Source organism: Pseudophryne corroboree, chromosome 6 (genome assembly GCF_028390025.1).
Source record: "Pseudophryne corroboree isolate aPseCor3 chromosome 6, aPseCor3.hap2, whole genome shotgun sequence".
Taxonomy (NCBI): domain Eukaryota; kingdom Metazoa; phylum Chordata; class Amphibia; order Anura; family Myobatrachidae; genus Pseudophryne; species Pseudophryne corroboree.
Genome location: NC_086449.1, coordinates 377775603 through 377794321, shown reverse-complemented (window position 1 = coordinate 377794321; position 18719 = coordinate 377775603). Strand labels below are relative to the sequence as shown.

General features: G+C 48.7%; 1 protein-coding gene across 2 annotated transcripts in view; it reads right to left on the bottom strand.

Annotated features, from left to right (window-relative positions):
• CEP41 (centrosomal protein 41) overlaps positions 1-14901 on the bottom strand; it is a 209237-nt gene extending 194336 nt beyond the window's left edge. The window contains exon 1 of one of the 2 annotated variants that reach the window (XM_063926751.1): positions 14568-14901. In XM_063926751.1, coding sequence (XP_063782821.1) covers positions 14568-14600 — 33 coding nt within the window. In that variant the 5' untranslated portion in view covers positions 14601-14901. The remainder of the gene's footprint in view (positions 1-14567) is intronic. The other variant, XM_063926752.1, reaches the window with a different exon arrangement.
• Positions 14902-18719: the final 3818 nt, after the last annotated feature.

Sequence of the window (18719 nt, the reverse complement as noted above, 5' to 3'; positions counted from 1 at the left end):
GCTGAATCGTGTTACAGATCCAGCGAGCAATAGTCTGCTTTGAAGCAGGGCCGCCAACCTTTTGGATGCATACAGGACAAACAGTGCTTCTGTTTTTCTGATCCTAGCCGTTCAGGCCACGTAAATTTTCAAAGCCCTGACCACATCCAGGGACTCTGAATCCTCCAAGTCACGTGTAGCCACAGGCACAACAATAGGTTGGTTCATATGAAAGGATGAGACCACCTTAGGTAGGAATTGAGGACGAGTCCGCAATTCCGCTCTATCCATATGGAAAACCAGATAGGGGCTTTTATGTGATAAAGCCGCCAATTCCGAAACTCGCCTAGCCGAAGCCAAGGCTAACAACATGACCACCTTCCAAGTGAGATATTTCAACTCCACTGTTTTAAGTGGTTCAAACCAATGTGACTTAAGGAAACTTAACACCATGTTAAGGTCCCAAGGTGCCACCGGAGGTACAAAAGGAGGCTGAATATGCAGTACTCCGTTCACAAAAGTCTGTACTTCAGGTAAAGAGGCCAATTCCTTTTGAAAGAAAATGGATAAGGCCGAAATCTGAACTTTAATGGAGCCTAACTTTAGGCCCAAATTCACTCCAGTCTGTAGGAAGTGAAGAAAACGGCCTAGATGGAATTCTTCCGTAGGAGCATTCCTGGCCTCACACCAAGAAACATATTTACGCCATATTCGGTGATAATGTTTAGATGTCACGTCCTTCCTAGCCTTTATTAACGTAGGAATAACCTCATCCGGAATACCTTTTTCCGCTAGGATCCGGCGTTCAACCGCCATGCCATCAAACGCAGCTGCGGTAAGTCTTGGAACAGACAGGGACCTTGTTGTAACAGGTCCTGCCTTAGAGGAAGAGGCCACGGATCTTCTGTGAGCATTTCCTGCAGCTCCGGATACCAGGTCCTTCGTGGTCAATCCGGAACAATGAGTATTGTTCTCATTCCTCTTTTTCTTATTATCCTCAACACCTTTGGTATGAGAGCAAGAGGAGAAAACACATAGACCGACTGGAACACCCACGGTGTCACTAGGGCGTACACAGCTACCGCCTGAGGGTCTCTTGACCTGGCGCAATACCTTTGTAGCTTTTTGTTGAGACGGGATGCCATCATGTCTATTTGGGGCAGTCCCCACCGACTTGCAATCTGCGCGAAGACTTCTTGATGAAGTCCCCACTCTCCCGGATGCAGGTCGTGTCTGCTGAGGAAGTCTGCTTCCCAGTTGTCCACTCCCGGAATGAACACTGCTGACAGAGCGCTTACATGATTCTCCGCCCAGCGAAGAATTCTGGTGGCTTCTGCCATTGCCACCCTGCTCCTTGTGCCGCCTTGGCAGTTTACATGAGCTACTGCGGTGACGTTGTCTGACTGGATCAGAACTGGTCGATCGCGAAGCAAGATCTCTGCTTGACGTAGGGCGTTGTATATGGCCCTTAGTTCCAGGATGTTGATGTGAAGACAAGTCTCTTGACTTGACCAAAGGCCTTGGAAATTTCTTCCCTGTGTGATTGCTCCCCAACCTCGGAGGCTCGCGTCCGTGGTCACCAGGATCCAGTCCTGAATGCCGAACCTGCGGCCCTCTAGAAGGTGAGCACTTTTCAGCCACCACAGGAGAGATACTCTGGCCCTGGGGGACAGGGTGATCCGCTGATGCATTTGCAGATGTGACCCGGACCATTTGTCCAATAGGTCCCATTGGAAAGTCCTTGCATGGAATCTGCCGTAGGGAATGGCTTCGTATATCGCCACCATTTTTCCCAGGACTTGAGTGCAATGACGTATTGACACTTGTTTTGGATTCAACAAGTTCATGACTAGAGTCATGAGTTCCTGCGCTTTTTCTGTTGGAAGAAAAATCCTCTTCTGGTCTGTGTCCAGAATCATGCCCAAGAAGGGCAGACGAGTTGTAGGATTCAGCTGCGACTTTGGAATATTGATAATCCAGCCGTGTCGCTGTAACACAGTCAGTGAAAGTGAGACGCTGTTCAGCAACTTCTCCCGTGATCTCGCTTTTATGAGGAGATCGTCCAAGTACGGGATAATTGCGACACCCTGTTTGCGCAGGAGCACCATCATTTCCGCCATTACCTTGGTGAGTATTCTCGGGGGCGTGGAAAGCCCAAACGGCAACGTCTGAAATTGGTAATGACAATCCTGTACCGCAAATCTCAGGTACGCCCGATGAGGATATATGGGAACATGCAGGTATGTATCCTTTATGTCCAGAGATTATTATTATTATTATTATTATTACCAGTTATTTTATATAGCGCACACATATTCCGCAGCGCTTTACAGAGAATATTTGGCCATTCACATCAGTCCCTGCCCCAGTGGAGCTTACAATCTATATTCCCTATCACATGTACACACACACACACACACACACACACACACACACATTCACTCTAGGGTTAATTTTTTTTGTTGAGAGCCAATTAACCTACCAGTATATTTTTGGATTGTGGGAGGAAACCGGAGTACCCGGAGGAAACCCACGCAAGTACGGGGAGAATATACAAACTCCACACAGTTAGGGCCATGGTGGGAATTGAACCCATGACCTCAGTGCTGTGAGGCAGTAATGCTAACCATTACACCATCCGTACTGCCCATACCATAAAATCTCCCCCTTCCAGGCTGGCGATGACCGCTCTGAGCGATTCCATCTTGAACTTGAACCGTTTTAAGTAAAGGTTCAGGGATTTTAAATTCAAAATGGGTCTGACCGAACCGTCCGGTTTCGGGACCACAAACAGAGTTGAGTAGTACCCCTTCCCTCTTTGAAGCAGGGGAACCTCTACCACCACTTGTTGAAGACACAATTTGCGAATCGCATGTAACACTATCTCCCTTTCCAGGGGGGAAGTCGGTAGGGCAGATTTGAAAAACCGGCGAGGAGGCACCTCTTCGAATTCCAGCTTGTAACCCTGGGAAACAATTTCTATTGCCCAGGGATCCACCTGTGAGTGAACCCAGATGTGGCTGAACAGTCGAAGACGTGCCCCCACTGGGGCAGACTCCCTCAGGGGAGCCCTAGCGTCATGCGGTGGAGGACTTCTGTTCCTGGGAACTAGCTGTGTTATGCAGCTTCTTCCCTCTGCCCTTACCTCTGGCAAGAAAGGACGATCCACGTACTCTCTTGCTTTTATTGGAACGAAAGGACTGCATTTGATAATGAGGCGCTTTTTTAGATTGTGAGGGAATATATGGCAAAAAAATAAGAATTTACTCACTGGTAATTCTATTTCTCATAGTCTGTAGTGGATGCTGGGGACTCCGTAAGGACCATGGGGATTAGCGGCTCCGCAGGAGACTGGGCACAACTACAAAGAAAGCTTTTAGACTACTGGTGTGCACTGGCTCCTCCCACTAAGACCCTCCTCCAGACCTCAGTTAGGATACTGTGCCCGGAAGAGCTGACACAATTAGGAAGGATTTTGAATCCCGGGTAAGACTCATACCAGCCACACCAATCACACCGTATAACTCGTGATACAATACCCAGTTAACAGCATGATAACAACTGAGCCTCTCAACAGATAGCTCAACAATAACCCTTTAGTTAAGCAATAACTATATACAAGTATTGCAGACAATCCGCACTTGGGATGGGCGCCCAGCATCCACTACGGACTATGAGAAATAGAATTACCGGTGAGTAAATTCTTATTTTCTCTAACGTCCTAAGTGGATGCTGGGGACTCCGTAAGGACCATGGGGATTATACCAAAGCTCCCAAACGGGCGGGAGAGTGCGGATGACTCTGCAGCACCGAATGAGAGAACTCAAGGTCCTCCTCAGCCAGGGTATCAAATTTGTAGAATTTAGCAAACGTGTTTGCCCCTGACCAAGTAGCAGCTCGGCAAAGTTGAAGAGCCGAGACCCCTCGGGCAGCCGCCCAAGAAGAGCCCACTTTCCTTGTGGAATGGGCTTTTACTGATTTAGGATGCGGCAGTCCAGCCGCAGAATGTGCAAGCTGAATCGTACTACAGATCCAGCGAGCAATAGTCTGCTTAGAAGCAGGTGCACCCAACTTGTTGGGCGCATACAGGATAAAAAGCGAGTCAGTCTTCCTGACTCCAGCTGTCCTGGAAACATAAATTTTTAGGGCCCTGGCTACATCCAACAACTTGGAAGCCTCCAAGTCATTCGTAGCCGCAGGCACCACGATAGGTTGGTTCAGATGAAAAGCTGATACCACTTTGGGGAGAAACTGGGGACGAGTCCTCAATTCTGCCCTATCCATATGGAAAATCAGATAAGGGCTTTTACGTGACAAAGCCGCCAATTCTGAAACCCGCCTGGCCGAAGCCAAGGCCAACAACATGACCACTTTCCACGTGAGATATTTTAAATCCACGGTTTTCAGTGGCTCAAACCAATGTGACTTTAGGAAATCCAACACCACGTTGAGATCCCAAGGTGCCACTGGAGGCACAAAAGGGGGCTGAATATGCAGCACTCCCTTAACAAAAGTCTGAACTTCAGGCAGTGAAGCCAATTCTCTCTGGAAGAAAATCGATAGAGCCGAAACCTGGACCTTAATGGAACCCAATTTAAGGCCCATAGTCACCCCTGACTGTAGGAAGTGCAGGAACCGGCCCAGCTGAAATTCTTTCGTTGGGGCCTTCCTGGCCTCACACCACGCAACATATTTTCGCCATATGCGGTGATAATGGTTCGCGGTTACTTCTTTCCTAGCTTTTATCAGCGTAGGAATGACTTCCTCCGGAATGCCCTTTTCCTTCAGGATCCGGTGTTCAACCGCCATGCCGTCAAACGCAGCCGCGGTAAGTCTTGGAACAGACAGGGCCCCTGCTGCAGCAGGTCCTGTCTGAGCGGTAGAGGCCATGGGTCCTCTGACATTATTTCTTGAAGTTCCGGATACCACGCTCTTCTTGGCCAATCCGGAACAATGAGTATAGTTCTTACTCCTCTTCTCCTTATTATCCTCAGTACCTTTGGTATGAGAGGAAGAGGAGGGAACACATAAACCGATCGGTACACCCACGGTGTTACCAGAGCGTCCACAGCTATCGCCTGCGGGTCTCTCGACCTGGCGCAATATTTTTCTAGCTTTTTGTTTAGGTGGGACGCCATCATGTCCACCTGTGGTTTTCCCACTGGTTTACAATCATTTGAAAGACTTCTGGATGAAGTCCCCACTCTCCCGGGTGGAGGTCGTGCTGAGGAAGTCTGCTTCCCAGTTGTCCACTCCCGGAATGAACACTGCTGACAGTGCTAACACGTGATTTTCCGCCCATCGGTGAATCCTTGTGGCTTCTGCCATCGCCGTCCTGCTTCTCGTGCCGCCCTGTCGATTTACATGGGCGACTGCCGTGATGTTGTCTGACTGGATCAGTAGCGGCTGGTTTTGAAGCAGGAGTTTTGCCTGACTTAGGGCATTGTAAATGGCCCTTAGTTCCAGAATATTTATGTGCAGGGAAGTCTCCTGACTTGACCATAGTCCTTGGAAGTTTCTTCCCTGTGTGACTGCTCCCCAGCCTGGAAGGCTGGCATCCGTGGTCACCAGGACCCAGTCCTGTATGCCGAATCTGCGGCCCTCTTGAAGATGAGCACTCTGCAGCCACCACAGCAGAGACACCCTTGTCCATGGAGACAGGGTTATCAGACGATGCATCTGAAGATGCGATCCGGACCACTTGTCCAACAGGTCCCACTGAAAGGTTCTTGCATGAAACCTGCCGAATGGAATCGCTTCGTAGGAAGCTACCATTTTTCCCAGGATCCGCGTGCAGTGATGCACCGACACCTGTTTTGGTTTTAGGAGGCCTCTGACTAGAGATGACAGCTCCTTGGCCTTCTCCTCCGGGAGAAACACTTTTCTCTGTTCTGTGTCCAGAACCATCCCTAGGAACAGCAGGCGTGTCGTAGGGACCAGCTGTGACTTTGGAATGTTTAGAATCCAGCCGTGCTGTTGTAGCACTTCCCGAGATAGTGCTACCCCTACCAACAACTGCTCTCTGGACCTCGCCTTTATCAGGAGATCGTCCAAGTACGGGATAATTAAAACTCCCTTCCTTCGAAGGAGTATCATCATTTCCGCCATTACCTTGGTAAAGACCCTCGGAGCCGTGGAGAGACCGAACGGCAACGTCTGGAATAGGTAATGACAATCTTGTACCACAAACCTGAGGTACTCCTGGTGAGGATGGTAAATGGGGACATGTAGGTAAGCATCCTTGATGTCCAGCGATACCATGTAATCTCCCTCGTCCAGGCTCGCAATAACCGCCCTGAGCGATTCCATCTTGAACTTGAATTTTTTGATATATGTGTTCAAGGATTTCAAATTTAAAATGGGTCTCACCGAACCGTCCGGTTTCGGTACCACAAACATTGTGGAATAGTAACCCCTTCCTTGTTGAAGTAGGGGCACCTTTACTATCACTTGTTGTGAATACAGCTTTTGAATTGCCTGTAACACTGCCTCCCTGCCTGAGGGAGTGGTTGGCAAGGCAGATTTGAGGAAACGGCGGGGGGGGAGACGTCTCGAATTCCAGTTTGTACCCCTGAGATACTATTTGAAGGATCCAGGGATCCACCCGTAAGCGGGCCCACTGCTTGCTGAAATGCTTGAGACGGGCCCCCACCGTACCTGGCTCTGCCTGTGGAGCCCCAGCGTCATGCTGTGGACTTGGAGGAAGCGGGGGAGGACTTTTGCTCCTGGGAACTGGCTGTATGCTGCAGCTTTTTCCCTCTACCTCTGCCTCTGGGCAGAAAGGACGCGCCTTTAACCCGCTTGCCCCTATTGGGCCGAAAGGACTGTACCTGATAATACAGTGCTTTCTTTGGTTGTGAGGGAACATGGGGCAAAAATGTAGACTTCCCAGCTGTTGCTGTGGAAACGAGGTCCGAGAGACCATCCCCGAACAATTCCTCACCCTTATAAGGCAGAACTTCCATGTGTCGTTTGGAATCTGCATCACCTGTTCACTGCCGAGTCCATAACCCTCTCCTGGCAGAAATGGACATTGCACTAATTTTGGATGCCAGCCGGCAAATATCCCTCTGTGCATCCCTCGTGTATAAAAGTGCGTCTTTTATATGCTCTACGTTCAGCAAAATAGTGTCCCTGTCTAGGGTATCTATATTTTCTGACAGGGAATCTGACCACGCAGCAGCAGCGCTGCACATCCAGGCTGAAGCTATAGCCGGTCTCAGTATCACACCTGTGTGTGTATATATAGATTTCAGGATAGCCTCCTGCTTTCTATCAGCAGATTCCTTCAGGGCGGCCGTATCCGGAGACGGTAGTGCCACCTTCTTCGACAAGCGTGTGAGCGCTTTATCCAACCTAGGGGATGTTTCCCAGCGTGACCTATCCTCTGGCGGGAAAGGGTACGCCATTAGTAACCTCTTAGAAATTACCATCTTTTTATCAGGGGAAGCCCACGCTTCTTCACACACTTCATTTAACTCTTCAGATGGAGGAAAAGCTCCTGGTAGTTTTTTCTCTCCAAACATTATACCCTTTTTTGTGGTACCGGGGGTAACATCAGAAATGTGCAACACATTTTTCATTGCCTCAATCATGTAACGTGTGGCCCTACTGGAAGTTACATTAGTCTCTTCATCGTCGACACTGGAGTCAGTATCCGTGTCGACATCTGTATCAACCATCTGAGGTAGCGGGCGTTTTAGAGCCCCTGATGGTTTTTGAGACGCCTGGGCAGGCACAGGCTGAGAAGCCGGCTGTCCCACATTAGGTATGTCGTCAAACCTTTTATGTAAGGAGTCGACACTATCACGTAATTCCTTCCACAGCACCATCCACTCAGGTGTCGACCCTGCAGGGGGTGACATCACATTTACAGGCATCTGCTCCGCCTCCACATAAGCCTCCTCATCAAACATGTCGACACAGCCGTACCGACACACCGCAAACACACAGGGAATGCTCTGACAGAGGACAGGACCCCACAAAGTCCTTTGGGGAGACAGAGAGAGAGTATGCCAGCACACACCAGAGCGCTATATAACACTGGGATCCCACTATCAATGAGTGTTTTCCCTATAGCTGCTTTTTTATATATATTACACATTATATATATATATATATATCTATACTGCGCCTAAATTTAGTGCCCCCCTCTCTTTTTTACCCTTCTGTAGTTTTCTCAGACTGCAGGGGAGAGCCAGGGAGCTTCCTTCCAGCGGAACTGTGAGGGAAAAATGGCGCCAGTGTGCTGAGGGAGAAGCCCCGCCCCCTTTTCGGCGGACTTTCTCCCGCTTTTTCTGTGATACTGGCAGGGGTAATTTTACATCTATATAGCCTCTGGGACTATATATGATGTATATTTTGCCAGCCAAGGTGTTATCTATTGCCCTCAGGGCGCCCCCCCCCCCCCCCCCAGCGCCCTGCACCCATCAGTGACCGAAGTATGAGGTGTACATGAGGAGCAATGGCGCACAGCTGCAGTGCTGTGCGCTACCTTGGTGAAGACTGAAGTCTTCTGCCGCCGATTTTCCGGACCTTCTTCGTGCTTCTGGCTCTGTAAGGGGGACGGCGGCGCGGCTCCGGGAACGAACACCAAGGTCGGGTCCTCCGGTCGATCCCTCTGGAGCTAATGGTGTCCAGTAGCCTAAGAAGCCCAAGCTACCACCTGTTAGGTAGGTTCGCTTCTTCTCCCCTTAGTCCCTCGCTGCAGTGAGTCTGTTGCCAGCAGATCTCACTGAAAATAAAAAACCTAAATATACTTTCTTTCTAGGTGCTCAGGAGAGCCCCTAGTGTGCATCCAGCTCGGCCGGGCACAAGAATCTAACTGAGGTCTGGAGGAGGGTCTTAGTGGGAGGAGCCAGTGCACACCAGTAGTCTAAAAGCTTTCTTTGTAGTTGTGCCCAGCCTCCTGCGGAGCCGCTAATCCCCATGGTCCTTACGGAGTCCCCATCATCCACTTAGGACGTTAGAGAAATTCAAATTTACCTGCCGTAGCCGTGGAGACGAGGTCCGAGAGGCCCTCTCCAAACAATTCCTCACACTTTTAAGGCAACAACTCCATATGTCTCTTGAAGTCGCCATCACCTGACCACTGTCGGGTCCATAAGACACGCTTAGCAGAAATAGACATAGCGTAGATCCTGGAACCCAGTAAACTAATGTCTCTTTGAGCATCCCTCATATATAAGACAGCATCTTTTATATGCCCTAGGGTCATTAAAATGGTATCCTTATCAAGGGTCTCAATATCCGCTGATAATGAATCTGTCCATGCTGCTACAGCACTACAAACCCAGGCCGACGCAATAGCCGGTCTGAGTAACGTACCAGAATGTGAGTAAATGGACTTCAAGGTAACCTCCTGCTTGCGGTCAGCAGGATCCTTGAGGGTAGCCGTATCTTGGGATGGAAGCACTATCTTTTTTGATAAGCGCGTCAAAGCTTTGTCCACCCTAGGGGAGGATTCCCACCGGATTCTGTCCTGCGACGGGAAAGGATACGCTATTAGAATCCTTTTGGGAATCTGCAGTTTTTTGTCTGGAGTTTCCCACGCTTTTTCGCATAATTCGTTCAGCTCATGTGATGAGGGAAAGGTGACCTCAGGTTTCTTTCCCTTATACATGTGTACCCTCGTGTCAGGGACAGGGGGTTCCTCAGTGATATGCAAAACATCTTTTATTGCGATAATCATATATCGAATACATTTAGCCACCTTTGGCTGTAATTTTGCATCATCGTAGTCGACACTGGAGTCTGAATCCGTGTCAACTATTTGGGTTAGTGCTGGGCGCTTCTGAGACCCCGAAGGTCCAGACGACATTGGGACAGGCATGGGTTGACTCCCTGACTGTACCCCAGCTTCAGCTTTGTCTAATCTTTTGTGCAATAAATTAACATTAGCACTTAAAACATTCCACATATCCATCCAGTCAGGTGTCGGCACTGCCGACGGAGACCTAACATTCATACACTCCCCCTCCTCCTTAGGTGAGCCTTCAATCTCAGACATGTCGACACACGTGTACCGACACACCACACACACACACAGGGAAGCTCTTTTCTGAAGACAGGTTCCCCACCAGGCCCTTTGGAGAGACAGAGAGAGAGTATGCCAGCACACACCCCAGCGCTATATGACTCCAGGAAAAAACACAGTATGTTTACCCAGTAGCGCTTTTGTTATGTATATGCACCAATTATGTGCCCCCCTCTACTTTAAAACCCTTCTTTCACCGTGTGTTAAGCAGGGGAGAGTCCGGGGAGCTTCCTCTCAGCGGTGCTGTGGAGAAAAATGGCGCTGGTGAGTGCTGAGGGAGAAGCCCCGGCCCCTCGGCGGCGGGCTTCTGTCCCGCTCAAATTTCTCAATAACATGGCGGGGGCTCTTTATATACATGTACAGTGCCCAGCTGTACATGTATATATCTATATATGCCACAGGAGAGGTTTATATTGCTGCCCAGGGCGCCCCCCCCTGCACCCTGCACCCTTACAGTGACCGAGGTGTGTGAGGTGAATGGGAGCAATAGCGCACAGCTGCAGTGCTGTGCGTTACCTCTATGAAGATGAAGGTGTCTTCTGCCGTCTCTGATGTTCTTTTCCTCAATACTCACCCGGCTTCAATCTTGCGGCTCTGCGAGGAGGACGGCGGCGCGGCTCTGGGACAGACGGCTAGGGTGAGACCGGCGTACCGATCCCTCTGGAGCTAATGGTGTCCAGCAGCCTAAGAAACAGAGCCCGGAAACTCAGAGAAGTGGGTCTGTTTCTCTCTCCTCAGTCCCTCGATGCAGTGAGTCTGTTGCCAGCAGGCTCCCTGAACATAAAAAACCTAACTAAAATGCTTTCTTTACAGGAAACTCAGGAGAGCTCCTGAAATGCACCCAGTATCCACTGGGCACAGTATCAAACTGAGGTCTGGAGGAGGGGCATAAAGGGAGGAGCCAGTGCACACCCAGAGTCAAAGTCTTTCTTGGAGTGCCCATGTCTCGTGCGGAGCCCGTCTATCCCCATGGTACTTACGGAGTCCCCAGCATCCTCTAGGACGTTAGAGAAATAATTAAGATGATCTGCTATTACATTGTTTCCTTCAACAAGACTCCCAGTCTCTGTCTTTAGTTTTACAATTCCGCCTTTTCTTTTTCTCCTTTCGCTTATATACCTAAAAAAAGTTTTGCCTCCTTTACCCACTGACTGGGCCATTTTCTCCTCAGCTTGTGCCTTTGCACATCTGATTACCTTCTCAGTCTCCTTCTGTCTAACAAGATATATCTCTTTGTCTTTATTATTTTGTTTCTGCTTATATTTCCTAAAAGCAATCTTTTTTTCTTTCACAATATTTGTTACTTCTTTCGCAAACCACACTGGCTTCCTTTTCCTTGTGTTTTTCCTAACACTTTTGATACAAAGGTCTGTTGATTTAATATTGCACTTTTTAATGTTTCCCACCTCTCCTGCACTGCTTCCAAGTTCCTCCACTCTGCCAAAGAATTGCTAACACATTTTCCCATCCCTACAAAATCAGCCTTCCTAAAATCCAACACCTTGGTTTTTGTATGGGATGAGTCAGTCTCTGTCTTAATGCTGAACCATACTGCTTGATCACTGGATCCCAAGTTTTCACCCACTTTTACATCCGATATTCTGTCTCCATTTGTAAGTATTAAATCTAATATTGCGTCTTTCCAAGTGGGCTACCTCACTAATTGGTGGAGGGATGCTCCCTGAAGGGAATTTAAAATGTCTCTACTTCTAGTGGAACTAGCAACAGACACCTCCCAGTTTACATTAGGAAGATTAAAGTCTCCCATGATTAGTACCTCTCCTTTTAATGCCATTTTAGTTATGTCCTGCAATAGGTTCTTGTCCAGTTCTTCTTCCTGTCCTGGTGGCCTGTATATCATGCCAATACGAATAATCAATTTCTCCCCTGTTTCCATGGTCACCCAAAGGGCCTCAGTTTTTTCTTCAATACTTTGTATTAAGGTAGTATTTATGCTTTTTTTTTTTTTTTTTTTACATACATTGCTACCCCTCCTCCAATTTTTCCCATTCTGTCCTTCCTAAATAAAGTATATCCCGGTATAGCTATGTCCCAGTAATGATTTTCATTGCACCATGACTCTGTAATTGCCACAATATCTAGATCATCCCTTGTCGTTATTGCAGTTAGTTCTGGGATTTTATTTCCTAAGCTCCTAGCATTTGCACACATAGCTTTTAGAGTTTTGTTTGCGCTTTTCCTGTTCCTAGCTATGTTCTTCTCTCTGCCTATGTTTATTTGGTTTTGATCCGAGGAAGGTTAGATGGGGCATTGGGGGAAGGCAAGTATACTTATCTTCCTCCTGTCGGGAGAATGTAAGCTCTCGCGAGTAGGGCCCTCTTCCCTCATGTGCTTATGCTTTTCCTTACTTCAATAATCTTCAACTCCACCAAATCCAGCAGTCTTCTGTCACCTGATACTTATCTCGGTGTCATCTGCTGATGTAGCTATGTTTATTTACCCTGTACTTGTCCTATATTGTTGTCAACTGTTATACCCCTTGCAGACAGACAATGAAATTACTGGGTGAAGTAGTTCCACCCGGTAATTTCATGAAACACGCGGGTCCTTTTTCTGTGTGAAAGGGTCAACCCGTGTTGTAATTCCCGGGACTTCGACGCTGGAATTTACCAGGGTCAGAGACACGAGAATTATGACACGGGTTGACCCTTTCACACAGACAAAATACCCGTGTTGATCTGCAAATTACCGGGTCAAAATTTTCGACCCGGTAATTTGCATGTCTGTGTGAAAGGGGAGGGGGGTCAGGCAGGTCCCGGCAAAACAACCCGGCACTGAAATGCTGGGTAATTGCCGGGACTTTCAGACTTTTCTGTCTGAAAAGGGTATAAGTTGCTGTTTTCCTGTTTTGATTATTTGTTTATGTACTCTGTAATTGGGCGCTGCGGAACCCTTTTGGCGCCATATAAATAAAGGATAAAGGGATTTTTTCACTGTCGGGATGCCAAGGTCGGTATTCTGACCGCTGGCATAATAAAACCAACCCTCACCCATATATGGAAAATGTCTATTTTCCGTAGCGTAGGGTAATTCATGAGTATCCCAGGTTAGAGAGAGAATATGGTCAGCCTAAATAATGTCTGGTGGTCACAAGACAATAGCTACTAATGGGCAGGCTTACCATACTATCCCTTTAAAACCAGGAAGCTCATGTATTACACAAGTACTGTGGCTGATTAAAAGCAGGTGAAATGCAGGCTTGAAGTCAGCCAGCTACAGAAACTGTGTAATTCATTAGTGTCCCAGTTTAAAGCATGGTAAGCCTACCTGGTGACTCCCCTTTTTCAAATAAGGGTGCCTTCATCTTTCAAAGGGTTGAGATTGGGGAGAGAGACTTTAAGTCCCTACGCCCATACATAATACACAGATAGAGATGGCTCCTTTACCGAGGCAAAGCAGGCAGCACTAGTGACGAGATGTATAAAACACCTCGTCTACCAGAGCGGGGGAAGTGAAAACTTTCCCTGTCGGAGGTCACAGCACATCAGCCTAGAGCTGATACACTGTGCCTCACTCCCGGCCGGCTCTACTGGGCACTTGTATGATCTCACATGCAGCCTGGAGCCCGTCAGCCATGGAGCCCCCTCACACATAGCTACAGTACATTATCAGGGGCACGACGGCATAATGCAAACTGGTGGTTCTGTATGGTATAATGTGAACTGGGAGCACTACAGGTTGGGCATGGGATCCCGGCAGTCGTGATCCCGGTGGTCAGAATATTGACACCGGGATACCAACTGCAAGATTGCCGGCAGGAGGGCGAGCGCAACAAGGTCTCCTGCGGGCACGGTGGCTCGCCAGAGGTTCTATTCCCACTCCATGGGTGTTGTGGACACCCAGGAGTGGGAATAGCTGCAGCAGCGCTGCCTGCATTCTGGCGGTTGGGATTCCGGCATCGGTATTCTGACCGCCGGGATCCTGACTACATCCCAGCACTACATTGTGATGAACACATTTGTGGTGCTGGGAGTACTTACATATTACACTTTTTAATAGCATCACCAACATATCATTTTGACATTTTTACTGGTAGGGGCCCCACAATTAAGGTGTCCCGGGAATCTGGCCCTGGCAGCACTCCCTGATGCCCTGATCCCCAGGACCCCTTCAGGCCTTATCTTACAGCATTGGCTGGAATCCCCAATGGGAACCAATAAAAAATAGTGGCTTGTAATTGGCCCTCGCTGTCTCTCACAAATCCTGCGCCTGCTCTGCTGAGAAATACGTTATGCTGCACATTATTGGGCCTTCACTTGTTGTGCAAGATATCATAGCCCTTGATATGAAATATGCATAAACATACTTCCACCTCACCACCATAATTGGCATGGCTGATGCACTTTTGCAGGCTAAGATGACTGTTCGGTTATTATAGGGCGGCCAGCTCTGCCATTTAAACCAAACGCGTCCACAACTCAGACTATGTATATCATGTAATAACAATCCAGTTCTCAGTGGCTGGCCTGTCACGTCGTGCTATGTAAGCACGAAGCCTAGCGACCTCGTGCCGCAGTCATTCATCTCTCACCTCGGGGTCTCCGATATTCCTTCTCGCCGACATGATTCTCTATTCATACAGAGCATACAGCAGCAGCACCAGCGCAGCCCGCCTCCTCCTCTCTCTGTGTGTGCCGCTTCCGCACCATCCAACAATCTTTCCCTTGGTTGGTGGAACGTGCAGAGATAGCCAATGTGAAACGATGTTATTCCATAAAGAGGCGTGGCTTGTGAGGCCGGTGACAGTTCGGGTGGTTGCTAGGTGACGGAGACGCTGTGGCCACCTGATTTGAGGCTTTTAGTTGTTCCCGCCCGCCTGCCCGGCGGAAAGTGTTGAGCTCGAGCCTCTGTGCGGCGTGCGCTGCCGGTTACTGGCTGCAGTGCATCGTCATGTTCTCAGCCTGCAACCTGCACCGCCAGATACACGTGCAGTGCGTTATGCTCCAGTGTCTGCCCCTCATTCATTTAGTTCTACTTTTTGATTCCATGAAAAAAATCAGATAAGCAATAATTGCTTAATTGCAATAACCGTAGATATTTACTTACACAGTGTTAATAAATGCAAAAGTAGCATTACTCCTGTCATCATAGTATAATGTGAGGAAATGTTTGACACCAGACAGATGTTTGACACCAGACAGAAAAGCGACTTGACAGTGTTTTTAATAAATCCAAATGTTTCATTTTTCAAATACAATGTAATGACATACAACATGCTCCGTCACAGTATATGCGCACTATATCTCCCCACATGACCCTCTCCAGGAGGGAAAAGGAGGGGGAGCAATATGCCAAGGTCTCTATAGAAGCAATAAAGCAGAAGCTCTGACAGAGCAATACTGACTTATACTAAGACAGTGATTAAATAGGACAGACACAAACAGACGCTCAGTTTTTTTAATAAACCTATGTTTATTCTTGTTTGTAGTTCACAGTGTTGTCATACTTTCACAAAATTGTCATTCATGTTTTTTAATATTTTGCATGCAAGTTAACAAGCTAGACATGTAAAAGTATAACATGTCATCAATTTTTAATTACAATAAATACAAGTTATATTTTAATTATTTTTTGCACAAAAAACAGATCCTTTTCTTTCTTTTTCTCCTCTACCTTGCCCTCTCCAGGAGGGACAGCATGCTCTGCTCCTGGACTTCCCTCTTAATTTAGGATTGCCATCACCTGTGCTGAAACACCTTTCTTATCCATTACCTGTTCGAAACAGGTGCCGGCAATCTTGAATTAAGAGAGGGTCATGTTGGGAGGTATGTCAATAAGGGGCCTGTTTATTAATAATGGCATTTGCAATGTGATATGGGTTGCTATGGGTGTAGTATGGGATGCTGGTGGCCGGGCTCCTTGCGGAAAGCATACCGGCGCCGGAATCCCGACCGCCGGCATACCGACAGCTGGGCGATCGCAAATGAGCCCCTTGCGGGCTCACTGCGCATGCCACGCTGCGGGTACGGTGGCGCGCGACACGCTAACTATTCTCCCTCCAGGGGGTTGTGGACCCCCAAGAGAAAGAAAAGGTGTCTGTATACCGGGTGTCGGGATTCCGGCGCCGGTATACTGTGCGCCGGGATCCCAACAGCCGGCAAACTGAAGACCACTCGGTTGCGATTTGTGCCCAGAATCGCATTGCAATATGTGATTCAACCAGGGTAATGTATTATTGAGCAAACCACAGGTACAAGAGCTCCTTTAGGTGCCCGTCCCTGAAATGTGCTCAGTTGCAGTGGGACTAATGGTGGTCATTCCGAGTTGTTCGCTCGGTAATTTTTTTCGCATTGCAGCGATTTTCCGCTTAGTGCGCATGCAGAATGTCCGCAGTGCGACTGCGCCAAGTAAATTTGCTATGTAGTTGGGAATTTTACTCACGGCTTTTTCATCGTTCTGGTGATCGTAGTGTGATTGACAGGAAGTGGGTGTTACTGGGCGGAAACTGGCCGTTTTATGGGTGTGTGCGGAAAAACGCTACCGTTTCTGGGAAAAACGCGGGAGTGGCTGGAGAAACGGAGGAGTGTCTGGGCGAACGCTGGGTGTGTTTGTGACGTCAAACCAGGAACGACAAGCACTGAACTGATCGCAGATGCCGAGTAAGTCTGGAGCTACTCAGAAACTGCTAAGAGAGGTGTATTCGCAATATTGCGAATACGTCGTTCGCAATTTTAAGATGCTAAGATTCACTCCCAGTAGGCGGCGGCTTAGCGTGAGTAAATCTGCTAAAAGCAGCTTGCGAGCGAACAACTCGGAATGAGGGCCAATGTGCATATGTGGTCCCAATAACCATGCATGCACCCTCTACCAGCTATTTATGCAATCTGTAGCCCAGTGTTTTTCAACCACTGTGCCGCCGTAGAAGCACAGCCAGGCCCGTCAGTGTTTTGCCACTACTGAGGCCCTGGAATGATCAATACTGGTGGGTTAAGTCGTTGCAGAGACAGTTTTAATTTTGGGCCCTGGAAGTGTTGGGCTCTTCTGGCTTTCTCAGATGTGGCTCAGGCGTTACCTATGGAGAAGTTGCAACATGACATCCTAGGACATGCAATTGCACCATGCATCACCATTATATTTGAGTTACAAAATAATGGTGTGCCTTGGCAATATTTAAATCTTGTTCAGTGTGCTGCGAGTTGTAAAAGGTTGAAAATCTCTGCTGTAGGAGTAGGTCCTGGTCTACGCACAGACTGCACAGACTGATGATTTGATGGTGAGTGAGTTGCGAATGGATTTGCAGCTGACCAGTGTATGCAAAGCCTATCGCATGGCATACGCAGACTTGCATGGGGCAGATTTTCACTCGGGCTGGGCGGCGACTATCCAATCACAGAGGTGCGATTAGGTCTTAATTACCATTGCCACAATAGTCTTTGTATAGACATGGCCACATGTATTTTTTACACCCTGCATTATTGTCCCGTTATACTGTATGCACTCAGATGGTTGAGTGAGTGCAGGCAGGGCCGGTGCTAGGGTGTTTGGCGCCCCTCTGCAAACTATACATTTGCACCCTCATATACTTTACAGAGGGACGGCACACAAAGAAGAAGGGTGTGTGGTCTCACAAGGATGTGGCATGGCCACACAATAGTATCGCCATTTCAAATGATTCCACACAGTAGCATAATCTTATTCACATTACACCGCATGCAGTAGTGCCGCTTATACGCATAGTGCCCCCAGTAATAACGCAGATAACACGCATAGTGCCCCCAGTAATAGCGCAGATAACACGCATAGTGCCCCTAGGAGTAGCACTGCTTATATGCATAGTGCCCCAGTAGGAGTGCCACTGACACCAGTGGCGGTTCTTGCCACGGGCAAGCTGTACTTTTGCCCGGGGCGCCGCCTTCCGGAGGGCGCCAGCGCCATCCGGAGGGCGCCGCACCAGGGCAAGATCCGCCACTGTGCCCCCCGCAGTGCCCTGCTGTGGCCCCCCCCCCCCCCCCCGCTTTGAAGGGAACCAGACGCGTAGCGTCTAGTTTCCCTTCATTGAGAGGACCTTAGTTGTGCGGTGCGCGATGACGTCATCGCGCACCGCACAGCAAAGGTCCTCTCCATGAAGGGAAACTAGACGCTACGGTCTAGTTTCCCTTCGTGTAGAGGACCTTTGCTGTGCGATGCGCGATGACGTCATCGCGCACCGCATAGCATAGTGGCACAGACACTAGGGGTCATAATTGACCTCTAGTGTCTATGCTGTTCTATGGGAGAGACGTAATAACGTCTCTCCCATAGATCGAAGAGAGGAGAGGAGAGGAGAAGAGCGGCGCCGCCGGCGGAGGGGCTCTGGATCAGGAACGGGGATGGTAAGTATACTTTTTATTTATTTATTTATTTTCTTTCAGCGTCGTGACCACGCCCCCATTTGAAGCCACGCCCCCATATTTTGCCCGGGGTGCCACAAGTCTTAGAACCGGCCCTGACTGACACGCATAGTGCCCCCAGCAGTAACGCTGCTTATACACAGTGCCCTCAGTAGTTGTGCTGCTTATACACAATGCTCCCAGTAGTTGTGCCAGTGGCGGAACTAGCGAGCGGTGGGCCCAGGTGCATCAAAATGCTTTGGGCCCCCCTCATCCCGTCCAAGTCCACCCCCTCACCCCTGGAGAGTATCTGGTGAGGGAGACCTGCTCAGGGCCAGGGAAATGGATACCTAGCAACAGTGCCGTAACTAGAC